Source organism: Phasianus colchicus, chromosome 1, assembly GCF_987193195.1.
Source record: "Phasianus colchicus chromosome 1, bPhaCol1.hap1.1, whole genome shotgun sequence".
NCBI classification, from domain to species: domain Eukaryota; kingdom Metazoa; phylum Chordata; class Aves; order Galliformes; family Phasianidae; genus Phasianus; species Phasianus colchicus.
In genome coordinates this window covers 87,194,186-87,206,455 of record NC_143436.1, presented here as the reverse complement: position 1 = coordinate 87,206,455, position 12,270 = coordinate 87,194,186, and the positions used below count along the sequence as shown (strand labels likewise).

Genomic DNA, 12,270 nt, shown 5'->3' with positions numbered 1-12,270 from the left:
TGCTGTAGCATTTTTATTCAGATGTAGTTACCACTCATCCTTTAATTTTGCAATATGTCTTACTGCTATAACATCCTTACAATTTATTATTATTTTTTTCTTTTTGCTAACAAAAAGAGAATGATCTCCTGACTTGCCATTTTGTTATCTCTAGTTCCTAAATTATTGCTATAACTCCTATATTTAAAGGAAAAGATGTTTACATTTTTTCTGATTACTTCATGTACTCTTCTACAATTGTAGAAGAAGCTGCTAATGATATTACTAAACTGATGAAGGGAAAAAAGTAGACATGTTAGAAACCACAGTTATATGTAACAGCTTGCTTTCTGAAATACGCTCAGTTGCCATGAGAATCTACCTTCAAACAGCTGTTTGTTTGCATCTAACAAATGGAATGGTCTTATGTTGCTATAATGTCATATTCTGTTACTAAATACATAATTACAAGATAATACATTTTGTTCTTCCCTTATTTTTTTCTCTTTCTGTAGTGAAAAGACAGAGTCTGAAAGTTCAGATCAATGCAACAGATGACACTGTTTGCATGAGGTATCTTCGACCAAGCCAAAACACCAAACTTGAAGGTTTTGTCCTGGGTTATGGAAGCAGCTTCTTCTCTAATCAGTACATTCCTTTACCTTCGGATGGAAGCACTTACATAAATGAACTTGGTAAAGTATTATTCCTTTCCATGCTACTGTTGTCATGGTGTGGAAATAGACCAATGAAATTATGATTCTTTGGGTTTCTTAATTTGTGTTTTTACTGGGATATTGCTTTGGCTTTTTTTGTGTGTTTAAAGTTAACTTGGGAAAAATTTCAGATCACAGTGTTCCTTTAAGGAGAAAAAATAAGTTCCTGTTGTTTGAAAGAGCTTGTTACTTATATTTGAGGATATTCACTTGTGGGAATTTTTAATCCTAAAAGAATGTACTCTATTGACTGCATTACAGATGATATGAGACGATTTGCCTAAATCTACAGTTATGTATATGGGAGATGTTTATGTTTTTATCATAGCAAAGAAGCAGAAATAAAACAATTCTAAGTATTGTGTGGTTGATTCACTTTACTGGAAATGTTTATAACAATATGATGCGTTTTCTTGTAGGGGCATGTTCTAGTTGCACATGTTGCAGAATAACCTGTACATTCTGTGTCAGAAGTTACAAATAGAATTCTCTGAGTTGTTGTATGGCAGAGATTAAAATGCATTGGAAATCTTGTATCTTGTTGATTGGAATAGGAAAGAAAGCGTAAATTAGGATGTCTTTTTAACCCTGGATTGTCAGTATTGATAGAATAGCAATCCAGGAGAACTGGATCAGTTATAATTTTCTTATAAATTATAAAACATTGATTTATTAGAATTTTACATTATAAAAAATCTGTCCAATGTCTGGGAATTTTCCTATTCCTAGCCTGGAATGAATCTTGTATTACCCTTATCATTGCAATGTCAGTGACCTTTGTGTAAAAGAGAGTAGAGAAAACATGCATAATCATGGAAGTAACAGTTGCATTGTTTTTAATGTGGTAAATCAAGGTAATTCTGGATGTGTGCTCCAGGCTGAGAATTATAAGATATGAAAGGAGATAAATAAGATGTTAGACATAAAATAATTACTAAGAACCTTCATTAGATTTCTCTGGAAAAGGTTGACTTCTTCCTTTTCATGAGTTGATATTTCTGTGATCTCTTTGTGCTTTTATCATCAATACAGTGTTTGAGTTCGTAAACATCACTTAAGCTGTATGAATCTAATCTATGCCATGCAACTTTCAAAACAGCTCAGTAAAAATGATGTACTGGCTTTTCTGTAGAGGTGGGCATGAATAATATCTGCACAGCTGTCTTGCAGGAATAGTGGAAGTTACTATTTTTTACGTACTTTGAGATCCATGGAAAGAGGAAAAAGCCCTGAATGTAGTCACATGTAGATAATTTGCACTTCCCTCCATTTAATACCAGTGTTATTACCTAATGATTTGTGAAACCATATGAAAACATAAAGCTGAATGTCACCTGGAACATATTGGTTCTTGGTAACTTTCATACTAATATCTAGTGACAGGAACTGTAGATACCTTTATTTGGTTCTACAGTCCAACGGAGTGGCTAGCTGCATGCATATTCATTAAAGATTACAGTTAAGCAATCAAAATCTTCAATTAATGAAAAATCTTGAAGATGAGAAACACCATTATATGTACCTCCCTCTATTGAAACTAAAACATTTTCTTTAGTGTATCTGGACAATCCAGCACAATTTAAGAGAAAGGCACAAGTGATGAATAATACTGTCTTAATTATTTTAAAGGAGATTAACATCAAAAATGTAATTCACTCATGCTAATAAAAGTTGTCAGTAAGTTTTCTAGTTACAGTAAACCTGATTTTAAGTTCTAAATGTCTAATAGCTAAAAATGCAATCTGTTAGTACTGCTATAAGGACTAGCATTTCCAACTTGAAGAAAATGTCATCTTTGATAGGAAAGAAGGAATAAAAGATGCTAACAGTAATAGGTATATATTTTAAGTTGCAAACATTTGTTTAAAGCAATTAACAGTACATTTGTTGAAAATATTGCTTTTAGTTACAAGTTTGTGTTACCTTACGTGCTTAGTATATTTGTTCATGGGAATTTGGAAGCAGAGAACACAACATATTTGCCATTGCATTAATCCTAAACACAACATTAAACAGCAGCATTGGCTATGCTACTGTATGAATATAGAACTTAAGCTAAAAGAAGAAATGCTTGTTGTGCTTTTGGCTCTGTTTTAGGCTGACATGCAGCAGAGTTAAAGAAAAGACATTGGTGACTGGTACCTTCCACAATTTCAGGGACTGGGCGCTGAATTCACTCCAGGATGGTTCTTAGTTTTAGGAACTGTGGATAGGTTTAATTCTGTCGCTCAGAGATCAGACACTGCTTTATATGGATGCTGGAAAAACCAAGATATTGTAGAGGGGCAATATTAATATTCTCAAGACTCTTTCCAAAGATACAAGAACTCCTAGGCGATATTGTTGAAAAATCTTTGGTGACTTCTTGTGCTTCTGGCACATCTCAAGTGATGAAATTGGCCTGGTATTCTATCTTCATATTAAAACAAGGATTTTTGTTATTGTTGTTTATTTTGTTTGGTTGTTGGTGTTTGTTTCTTTTTTTAAATTTCACCCCACAGATATTTTCTGTTCTATGTTTTAGATATTCTAGTCATCTATGTGGCACTGTGCACTTTGCAAAGGATATGTTCCAAAAATTTTTCCCCACAGCAAAACGAGATAGGCTTATAGAAAGGTATTCACATTCAGTCCGGCAACTCTCTCAGTCCTCTCGTGCTTCAGCTTATCCCACTTTTACAGAAAACAGATGGAATTTACAGGTTGCACTGAAAAGTGGTTGGTTACTGTTCTTTCTGAACAGTATGGAAGGAGTGAATTCCAAATGTGAAAAGATGATGTGGCCTGTTTAGACCAAGACTAACACAATTGAAGGTTTTTTCTCACTACTTCTAGTAGTTCATGGAAAGAGAAGACCTTTCCTGATAGCTTTAGAGACTGAAGCTGACTACAACTTGAAATTGGTTTAGTTGCTGAAAAATAAAGATTAGAATTGGATATTCAAGGGCATTTGGTGGTAACCAGAAGGTATGTTTCCCTAGCAGGATAAGGAATATTACTTTAGAATATCATTTCATGATAACATGACTAGATCTGAGAGAATAGATTTAATCTGTCTATAGAGAAGTGAATCTTGATTTGATAGGATTAAAATCGTCAAGGAGCATGGTTTAAAGGGGAAATATTGGTGGTAGGTGGATGTTGAATCAGATAATCTTGGAGATCTTTTCCAACCTTGGTGATTCTGTTAACATTAAACACAAAGTCAGTAAGATTTAATTTTGTGATTTTATGAAATCACAGATGTATGTTTATATATTTTGAGGTAAATAAATGAGAATATGATTTTTCTTAGGATTTACTTCCAGGAGAATCACATGGCTTTGTAAAAAGTGTGACATCCACTTTCAGTTCACCTACTAAAATATTCAGCTCCTCCCTGGAGTGGTTCTTCTCTTAAAATAGTTTTTTTTGTTTACTTGTTTGTTTTTTCTTTCCTTTTGCATAGAATCACAGAATCATTAAGGTTGCAAAAGACATCCAAGATCATCTAGTCTAACCATCCACCTGCCACCAATGTTGCCCATTAACCATATTCCTTAGCCCTACATCTACAGACTTTCTTAAACACCTCGAGGGATAGTAGCTCAATCACTTCCCTGAGCAACCCATTCCAACAACTGACCACTCTTTCAGAGAAGTTTTTCCTAATATCCAACCTGAACCTCCTCTGGTGCAACTTGAGGCCCCTACCTCCAGTACTATCACTAGGTAAATGGGAGAAGAGGCTGATTCCCACCTTGTCACAACTTCCTGTCAAAGAGTTGCAGAGGACAATAAGATTTGCCCTGAGCCTCTTCTCCAGACTGAAGAATCCCAGTTCCCTCAGCCGTTCCCCATAAGATCTGTGTTCCAGAACCCTCACCAGCCTCGCTGCCCTTCTCTGAATAGCCTCCATGGCCTCAATGTCTTTCCTGTAGTGAAAGATCTGAATCTGAACACATTATTCAAGAGGGACAATCACATCCCTGCTCCTGCTGGCTGTAATATTTCAGATATGAGCCAGGATGCCATTGGTCTTGTTAGCTACGTGGGCACACTGCTGGCTTATGTTTAGCCGAGCTAAACATTCTAATCTTTATAACATCCCCACATCCATTTCCTATGCACAGTCTTCCAATCATTCTGCCCCAAGACTATATTATTTCCTGGGTTGTGGTGGCCAAAATGCAGGACCTGGCACTTGGACTCATTGAACTTCATCCCATTAAACTACACTAAACTGATAATTGAGCCAGCAATTGTGTAATATCATTCATGAATCAGGAATTGCCTGCAGATAGCATGTAAAAAAGATGAGTTCTGCTGGATTTCCTGAGCTTTTAATGAGCTCATGCTGGCAATAAGCTCTTGAGCAGCTTTATGCATTGCTAGACAGCTCAATTTGAATTAACCTGAAGTGTAAATGACAATGGTGAGGTAGCATTGAAATTTGGTATGAAGAATTATCAGGGTGCAAGATGTGTTTTCTTTGGTGCTGATGATACTTCACAAGCTTACATGATAGTAAAGTGACATTATTGTTGGTCAAGGAACCTAAATGGATCGTGTCAAAAGATATCAGAATTTAAATTCAGATAGACTAATACGCAAGGTGAAAAGACCCATCCAAATGCTCCGAGCTTTATTTAGACTTTCATCTAAATCTCTTCAATCTTCACAACTCACAAAGAATATTTCCTTGAGATTTTTGCACTAGTTTGACCTAACTTGGTTAGGAAGATAATGAAGTCAGTCTTCCTGAATGTATTGTTACCATTGGAGGAAACCAAAAAATTGTATGGAGACAAGGAAATTTTGTAAGAATGGATTGCAATTAGCTAAAATCTGAACACAATGCATTCAAAGAAACAGATGAGAGTTGGACCATACTTTGTTTAGTTGGACCATACTTTCTTTCCTTGAGTCCTTCAAGTCTACTTGAAGTAGACTGTGTAGTGATGAGGAGAATGTGTTGGCAGTTCTGCTTTGTAGTAAAAGTAATAATTTGTGCAAGAAATTTCCGTTCTAATATCTCCTTGAACACATTTTAAAAAGTGTAATTCAGGGATGTGTACTAGATCAGTACTTAAGCATTAATTCAGGACCTGTCACTGGTTAGAAAGCATAGTTCACAGCGTATAGAATTGTTACATTAGTTTGGATTAGCGACGTGCATTATCATTATATTTCTCAAGGCTGGTTGTCTCTCCAGGCTGTTCAGGTGGGTAATAAAGTTTATTGAATAGTTTTTTTTTATCATGAATATCTCAGAATCTTAGTCAAAAAGTTGCTTTTTTCTTTTATAATGTTGCCAAAGTACTGATTTAATTCTGTGAACTTAGCAGTCTTTGAAATGTTTCTTCTGCAGTAAATTTTAGTACACCTATAATGGTAGGTGTAGTGTGCATGTGTGTCTTTCAGGCTGTTTGAATGAAAAAAAATACTGAGTCACTGGAATAGTTCAGAGAAGTATTTTGTTTACCTGGCGATGGTTCACTGAGCTGTAATAGCTGTGGTGCTTAAAAGAAATGACGTAGATTTAAGAATATGTATTGAATGTATATGCAGGTGTGTTCTGTATGTCTTGAATGCCATAGATAGAATTCCCAGTGTTTTACAAATCCTGGTGCTTCTAGTCTGTGAACAGGATTCCCTCCTACTTCAGAGGTTATTTTTTTGAGTGTACGTGACTGTCTGAGTGTAGCGTTTTGCTCCAAACTGGCACTGCTTTATTCAGCTGTGAGTATTTAAACTTGAAAGAGCAATACTGATGACATATTGGAGCCACCCAAATGAATTATCAAAACCAAAAAATTAAAAAAAAAATTAAAAATGGAGAACTGTAACACTAAGAATTAAGCATGGATTTGTTGATTAGTAATCATCTGGCACAACTGGTCATTTTCCTATTAAGACTTAAGCCTGTCACTATTTGGATTTACGATTTGCAGTTTCAATGGGTTTGTACAGAAAAACAGTTGCGTGCCAGCTGAAACAGTCTGTTAACCATGGTGTTTGTCACTCCAACCTTAATAATGGGCGCATAACAGGTTCTAACAAACAGATCTCATCATTTAATATCAGCTCATCAAGAAGGCATTAAGTGCAAGGAACCTGGAAGATTTTGGTATTGAATTTGTAAATCTATTTCAAACTGAACTTGTTCAAGTTCATGTAGTTCTGTAAAGATTAATCACTTTTAGAATATTTTGAACTCTTACAAGACCACACATGTATTTACTGTATAATGGATATACAACTTTACAAATTTTGAAGAGTGAGTTTTGTAATTTATGAGGTTTCAAAATGGTGGTCAGAACTAAAGATATCGTATGTAGGTAATGCCTCCTATTTATTTGCTTGGAAACTACAACAGCTACAAAGAGCACAATAACACTATTTGATAGAGGGAATTCTCAGCTACAAAACGCTATTTTTCAGCATGATCACTACCATTAGCTTTTTTTGCCAGCGATGAACAAGAGCCAGCACAATGTGCTCATAAATGTTCTCACCAATGGAGGTGAACCCACTCTTTCACAGCTGCTATCACAGTGCTGTTGTTATGAATATGTTGCCCACACCACCAATCTTTCATTGGTCTGAACAGATGGAATTCAGAAGGCACCAAATCTGGACTGGACTGTGGTTGGACAGTCTGGTCAAGATTAGCAATGTATTCCATGGTCTTTAAAATGTTCTGGCACCTGGTGTTATGATGTTGCAAGCAAAAGGTTGTCTTATTCTCTGGCCTGAATATGGAAATTTGAGTCTTTTCAGGAAATCTGGAAAGATCTTCCTTTTCCAATCCCCAGATACAGTGCACATCGCTATACCCACTGAGAGCTGCATCTTGAACGTTTTCTTCAGTGGAGAATTCACATCTTGTCACTTTGTAGACTGCTGTTTTGATTCCAGCTCACAGTGATGACACCACATCTCTTCACTGCTAATGATGTGATCCAGGAACCTGTCATCTTCAGCCTTGTATTGGTTCAGTAGGTCCTGGCAAACTTGCATACAGTGTTATTTCTGTTCCTGTGCGAGAATTCCTGGGACATGTATGGTGAAAGCTTTGCAATATTTCAAGGTTGCCACCGTCATTTCCAATGCATTAAAGCCAATATTCATCTCTATACTGTTCCCTGGTCGAAACCCATAAATTCACATGGATGAGGTGACCAAGATACTCTACATTTCATGGATATGGAAGCTGTACATGGCCATCCAAAGCATGGCTTATCTTCATGTCACTGTCACCATTGCTGCTGAAACACACTATCCACTGCCTCAACGTGCTTACATCCAGTGTTTGATCTCCATCAACATTCAGTGTCATGAATGTCGATGGGTGCCATTTTTTCTGTGTGGAAGAATTCAGTGACACACCTCTGCTTCATTTTCACTTCCACGTCAGATGCCATTTTGACATCCTGCCCCTCTGTTGCCACCTGTTACATGGCAACAAAATGTGGGGGAATATTGGTGGGAAGATTCACCCTCTACAGCCATACCACCAGCATCCACCTCTGATGTTGTGGGCCAATGTAATAAAATAAGAGATATTACTTTTGGGCCAATCCTCATAGTCATGTTGTTCAGCACTTTGTGAGAATTATAATGTTCTCCCAAATAGTCATGAATGCATAGCATGAGGAAATATTACTTTAAGTTTTATTGTTTTTGTTTTATTTTAAAACAATTTTTAAAATTTATTTTAAAATATAAACTAACATATAATATTTAAGAATAGTTTGAAGTGTCACTTATTTCTAGCTTCAGGTCTTATCACACTAAGTTTCTAAGTAAGTGTATAGATTCTAGCAGAATTGTATGCCTCTATAAATATTTAAAATATGTAGTTGTTTTTTTTTTTGTTGTTTGTTTGTTTGTTTTGTTTCTATTTGAAGGGATAATTGTACTTTAGGGTTACTCTCTTTCTGTTGTTTTTTTCTTAAACACAGTCTTTCATCCATGCTGTTCTGAGCAGTTGCTTTCATTGCTTGTGTTGTATATATTAGGGGTACAATTGAAAAAACGCATTGAAAAAACAGTAATTAAAGTACACATGTAGCATGGGTATCCAGAGACATACACATAGTATCAGTCAAGTTAGTTTTTGCCATGTGTCTTCATGTCATCCAAACTGATCAGATGTTTCTCTAATGTGTTAGAGTTTGTGTAAAAGTTGGTTTACTTCATTTCATATGAAGTATTTCCAAAAGATTTCCAAACAGTTTCACAACTGACGCCCAGTGACTATGCATGCATCATTTAGACTGCCTGAAGTTCTGCTGTACATTAAAGGAAACTTAGGTCATTCTGGTAAGATTGAATCCAAATATGAAAATTCTTATCTTTGGCAGAGTTTTGTGTCTTTTATGACTATGTGATGTGATCTGTTCTGGTAACTTTTTTGCAATAAAGCAGACTAACATTTTATGGGAAGTGGTGCAAATAAGCTTAATCTGGAGCTAAGATGGAGACAGATTTTTTCAGGTAAAGGTTTAAAAAATATTTTGCAGTGTTTCTTTTCCTGTGAAACAAAGCACAGGTTTTAAAATTATAATAAATATAAATGTCAAAAAGTATGGATGATGTGATTTATATCTTTTCTCTGATATGAGCGTAATATGGAAATCATTTAACTATTGCTCTCCTTTTACATGCAACATTATTTTTACTGTAACTATCTTGAGTTTTCAGTCAAACTCAGCCCTTCAGTACAAAAGTCAGTTTTGTACAAATTTAGTTTCCTGATCTTAGATGTTATTAATAAATTTATGTTCACTGAGAGTATCCAAAACTTTCCAAGCATTTAACAGCTACATCTCACAATAAGCCTTTGGTAAAATATTTATAAGAGAGGATTATGACTGATGTGAATACTGCATGAAATTTGTCAGCCATTGTTGCTCCTTGCAACCAAACAGCCATGCAAATCTTGAATAATTTAATATTAGTCTAACAGAGTATACTGTGCTAGATGGATGACATATTTTGCTTGCTCTTTTGCAGTAAGCCATCTCTTTACTCATAAACTGCTTACAATAGGAAAATTAACATGTGCAATCAGAAACAATATATAAATTTTAAAAGAAGTTATTAATAGTAGGAGACATGCCGTTAAATGGTTCTAAAAAGTTAAAAACAAAATATGATGCATAATGCATCAACAAAATGCTGACACTATTTTGACATCACTGGAAAAATTTGCTACTAGTTAATGATGGAGGCTATTTTGAAGGGGATTCTTTTGTAGCTAAGCACTAATAGAAAAGCTGTTTGATAATATCTGAACCATCATCCTCAGAAAGATCTGATGCTGAGAAAGTCCTCCTCCTGTGGTAACATCAGCAGCCACTATGGGGCTCTGGTTATACTGAGGTGATGGGAGCAGTAGAAAAACCACCTTTCCCCACAAGTTATTGTATTCACTTAATGTGCAAGTATATTTAAGAAGTAGGATGCAGTATCCTAGCAGAATTTCTTCGTTCTGATAGAATAATCTTAAGAATATTTTATGGATATAATTTCACCATTCAGTAGGTCATCAAAATCCCACTGGTGTGTTTCATCTTGGTTGTTCATGTGTTTGGCTTTTAGGTAGGGAAGGCTGAAAGCACTGTGCAGATGAGAACTGCCTGAGGAGCTCTCAAGTTTTTCCTTTTCATCTGATCTTTCCTTATCCTTTGCTTTCCAAATAACATCCAGCTTGAAATGTTACATGTATGTCCTGCCAAGTTCACATATTTGTTAATTCTTGGTAAAAAAGAAAGGCAAAATCTTTTATGCAGAGATGCGTGATGTGTTATTCTTCCTAGTGGCTAAATATTTCCGAATGATTTTTGAGTAAACCTTGAAGAAAATGTGCCTAAAGACCCTTAAGGTTGGATATCAAATCTTCACTGAATATTAGACTTTTTCTTAATAAATTATAGGTTAATCCCAGTCTCAAATAAATGTTAAATCTACACTAATTCTTTATTCATTTACAGATGCAGAGCCACGGTATTTGGTTTCAGTGAGACCAGCACGTGTTTCAAATAACAAGAAATCTTGTTCAGGTATTTGAGCACTACTGAATCTCTTTCTTCAAGTAGTTTTGAGGAAGATAATATCCTATTTTTACTAGCTTTCTCTGAAAATGTATCTGTAACTGTAGGTAGCTTACTGAGATGCATGAGCTCCATATGTGAAAGGCGAAATGCAGACCAGTTCTTCCCAGACAGTAGTTAGTCATGAATGTGGTGTTAAAAACATGAAGGTTGTACAATGCCTGAAGACAGTTCTTGTAAAAAGTTCTACAAATGAGAATTGAAAATTGGAGTATTACAGAAAAAAAATTGGTTAAGAAGTTTAAATGCACCTGCATGCATTGGTTGAAAGTACAGATCAGATTTTCATTGTTGAGTGAAGAGATATTAAGGATCAAAAGGCATGAAAAGAAATCACTGTTTCAGTGGCTTAAACTTTTAGGGAACTTATGGTCACATGTATATTTTGAGGAAATACAGATCAGTTAGATATTTCAAGTATGAAAAAATGATACAAAGAATATATGAATTTCCTTTCATTCATTGTCTTTCATGTAACTAAGGAACTAAGGTTCTGATTGGGTTTGTAGCAGTCCATAAAGGTCAGGTCCAAAATATTTGCTCTAGATCATTTCTTCCAACTTTTTTGGATTTGTTGGAAAATCTTACTTTTGAAAGTATTTAAAAGCTTTTAAATATCATGTGAATAAAGTTGTTTTTCCACATGAAGGGATAGTTGTGCTTCTTCATTCAGAGAAAATTTAATCTAAGTATCACCCGAAATGTAAGTATTTTGAATTTAGTATGTGGTTAAAAAACAAAAACGTCCTAGATACTGACACCAATTCAGATCTGCCTACAATTCAAAAGAACAGAATTTTTGTTGGTCTTATTTTACTCTTGATGGAAAGTGCTGTCGACAGTATAAATTGTCTGTGGACACACCTGTTGTGTTAGTAGGAATCCTGCCAAGAAAACACTTTTTTTCTGTCACACTGAAAGAGGAACCTTCTAATAATCTGAATTATGTCTATACTAATAATACAAAAAATAAACATTAAAGTTTTCATAGTCTCAAAAATGAGACATAAAGAAAACTTGCAATAAGACAAAACTGTTATGATGTTTTGTAAATTAATCTTTCCTGTCCACAAAATAATAGAAAAATGTGTTATTTCTTTTTCATTTACCCTGAATCTACAAGTCTGGAAGTGAAAAATCCCAGTATCTTCCAAGGCTGAAATATATTCTGTGTAAGTTCAGGGAGGACCTAATAAAACTCCTCTTTATGTTGCCTCTTCAGCTTGACTGTGTGTCCAATACCTGTTTATTTTAAGTGCTCTACCAATTTCTGTTCCTGTTGGTTTCTAGAAGCATCTTCCCTTCCTTTCTGTGAACTTCATACTGCACTTTTTTACTCTATTCATGCTCAGTTAGCTTCAGAAAAGGAGCAGTCTCTTACTTCCAGATATTTTGCTTGCTTCAATGAGAAGCCAACAAGCAGATCAGAGACACCCTCCAACCCCATTTTTAGACAATATTTTAGAAATGCTGAG

At 35.2% G+C, this 12,270-nt stretch overlaps 1 protein-coding gene across 23 annotated transcripts in view; it reads left to right on the top strand.

Moving 5' to 3' along the window:
- ABI3BP (ABI family member 3 binding protein) overlaps positions 1-12,270 on the top strand; it is a 158,039-nt gene that overhangs the window by 53,600 nt on the left and 92,169 nt on the right. For all 23 annotated transcript variants that reach the window (XM_090151512.1, XM_090151472.1, XM_090151467.1 and 20 more), the window contains exons 2-3: positions 495-674; positions 10,676-10,744. In XM_090151512.1, coding sequence (XP_090007638.1) covers positions 495-674; positions 10,676-10,744 — 249 coding nt within the window. The remainder of the gene's footprint in view (positions 1-494; positions 675-10,675; positions 10,745-12,270) is intronic.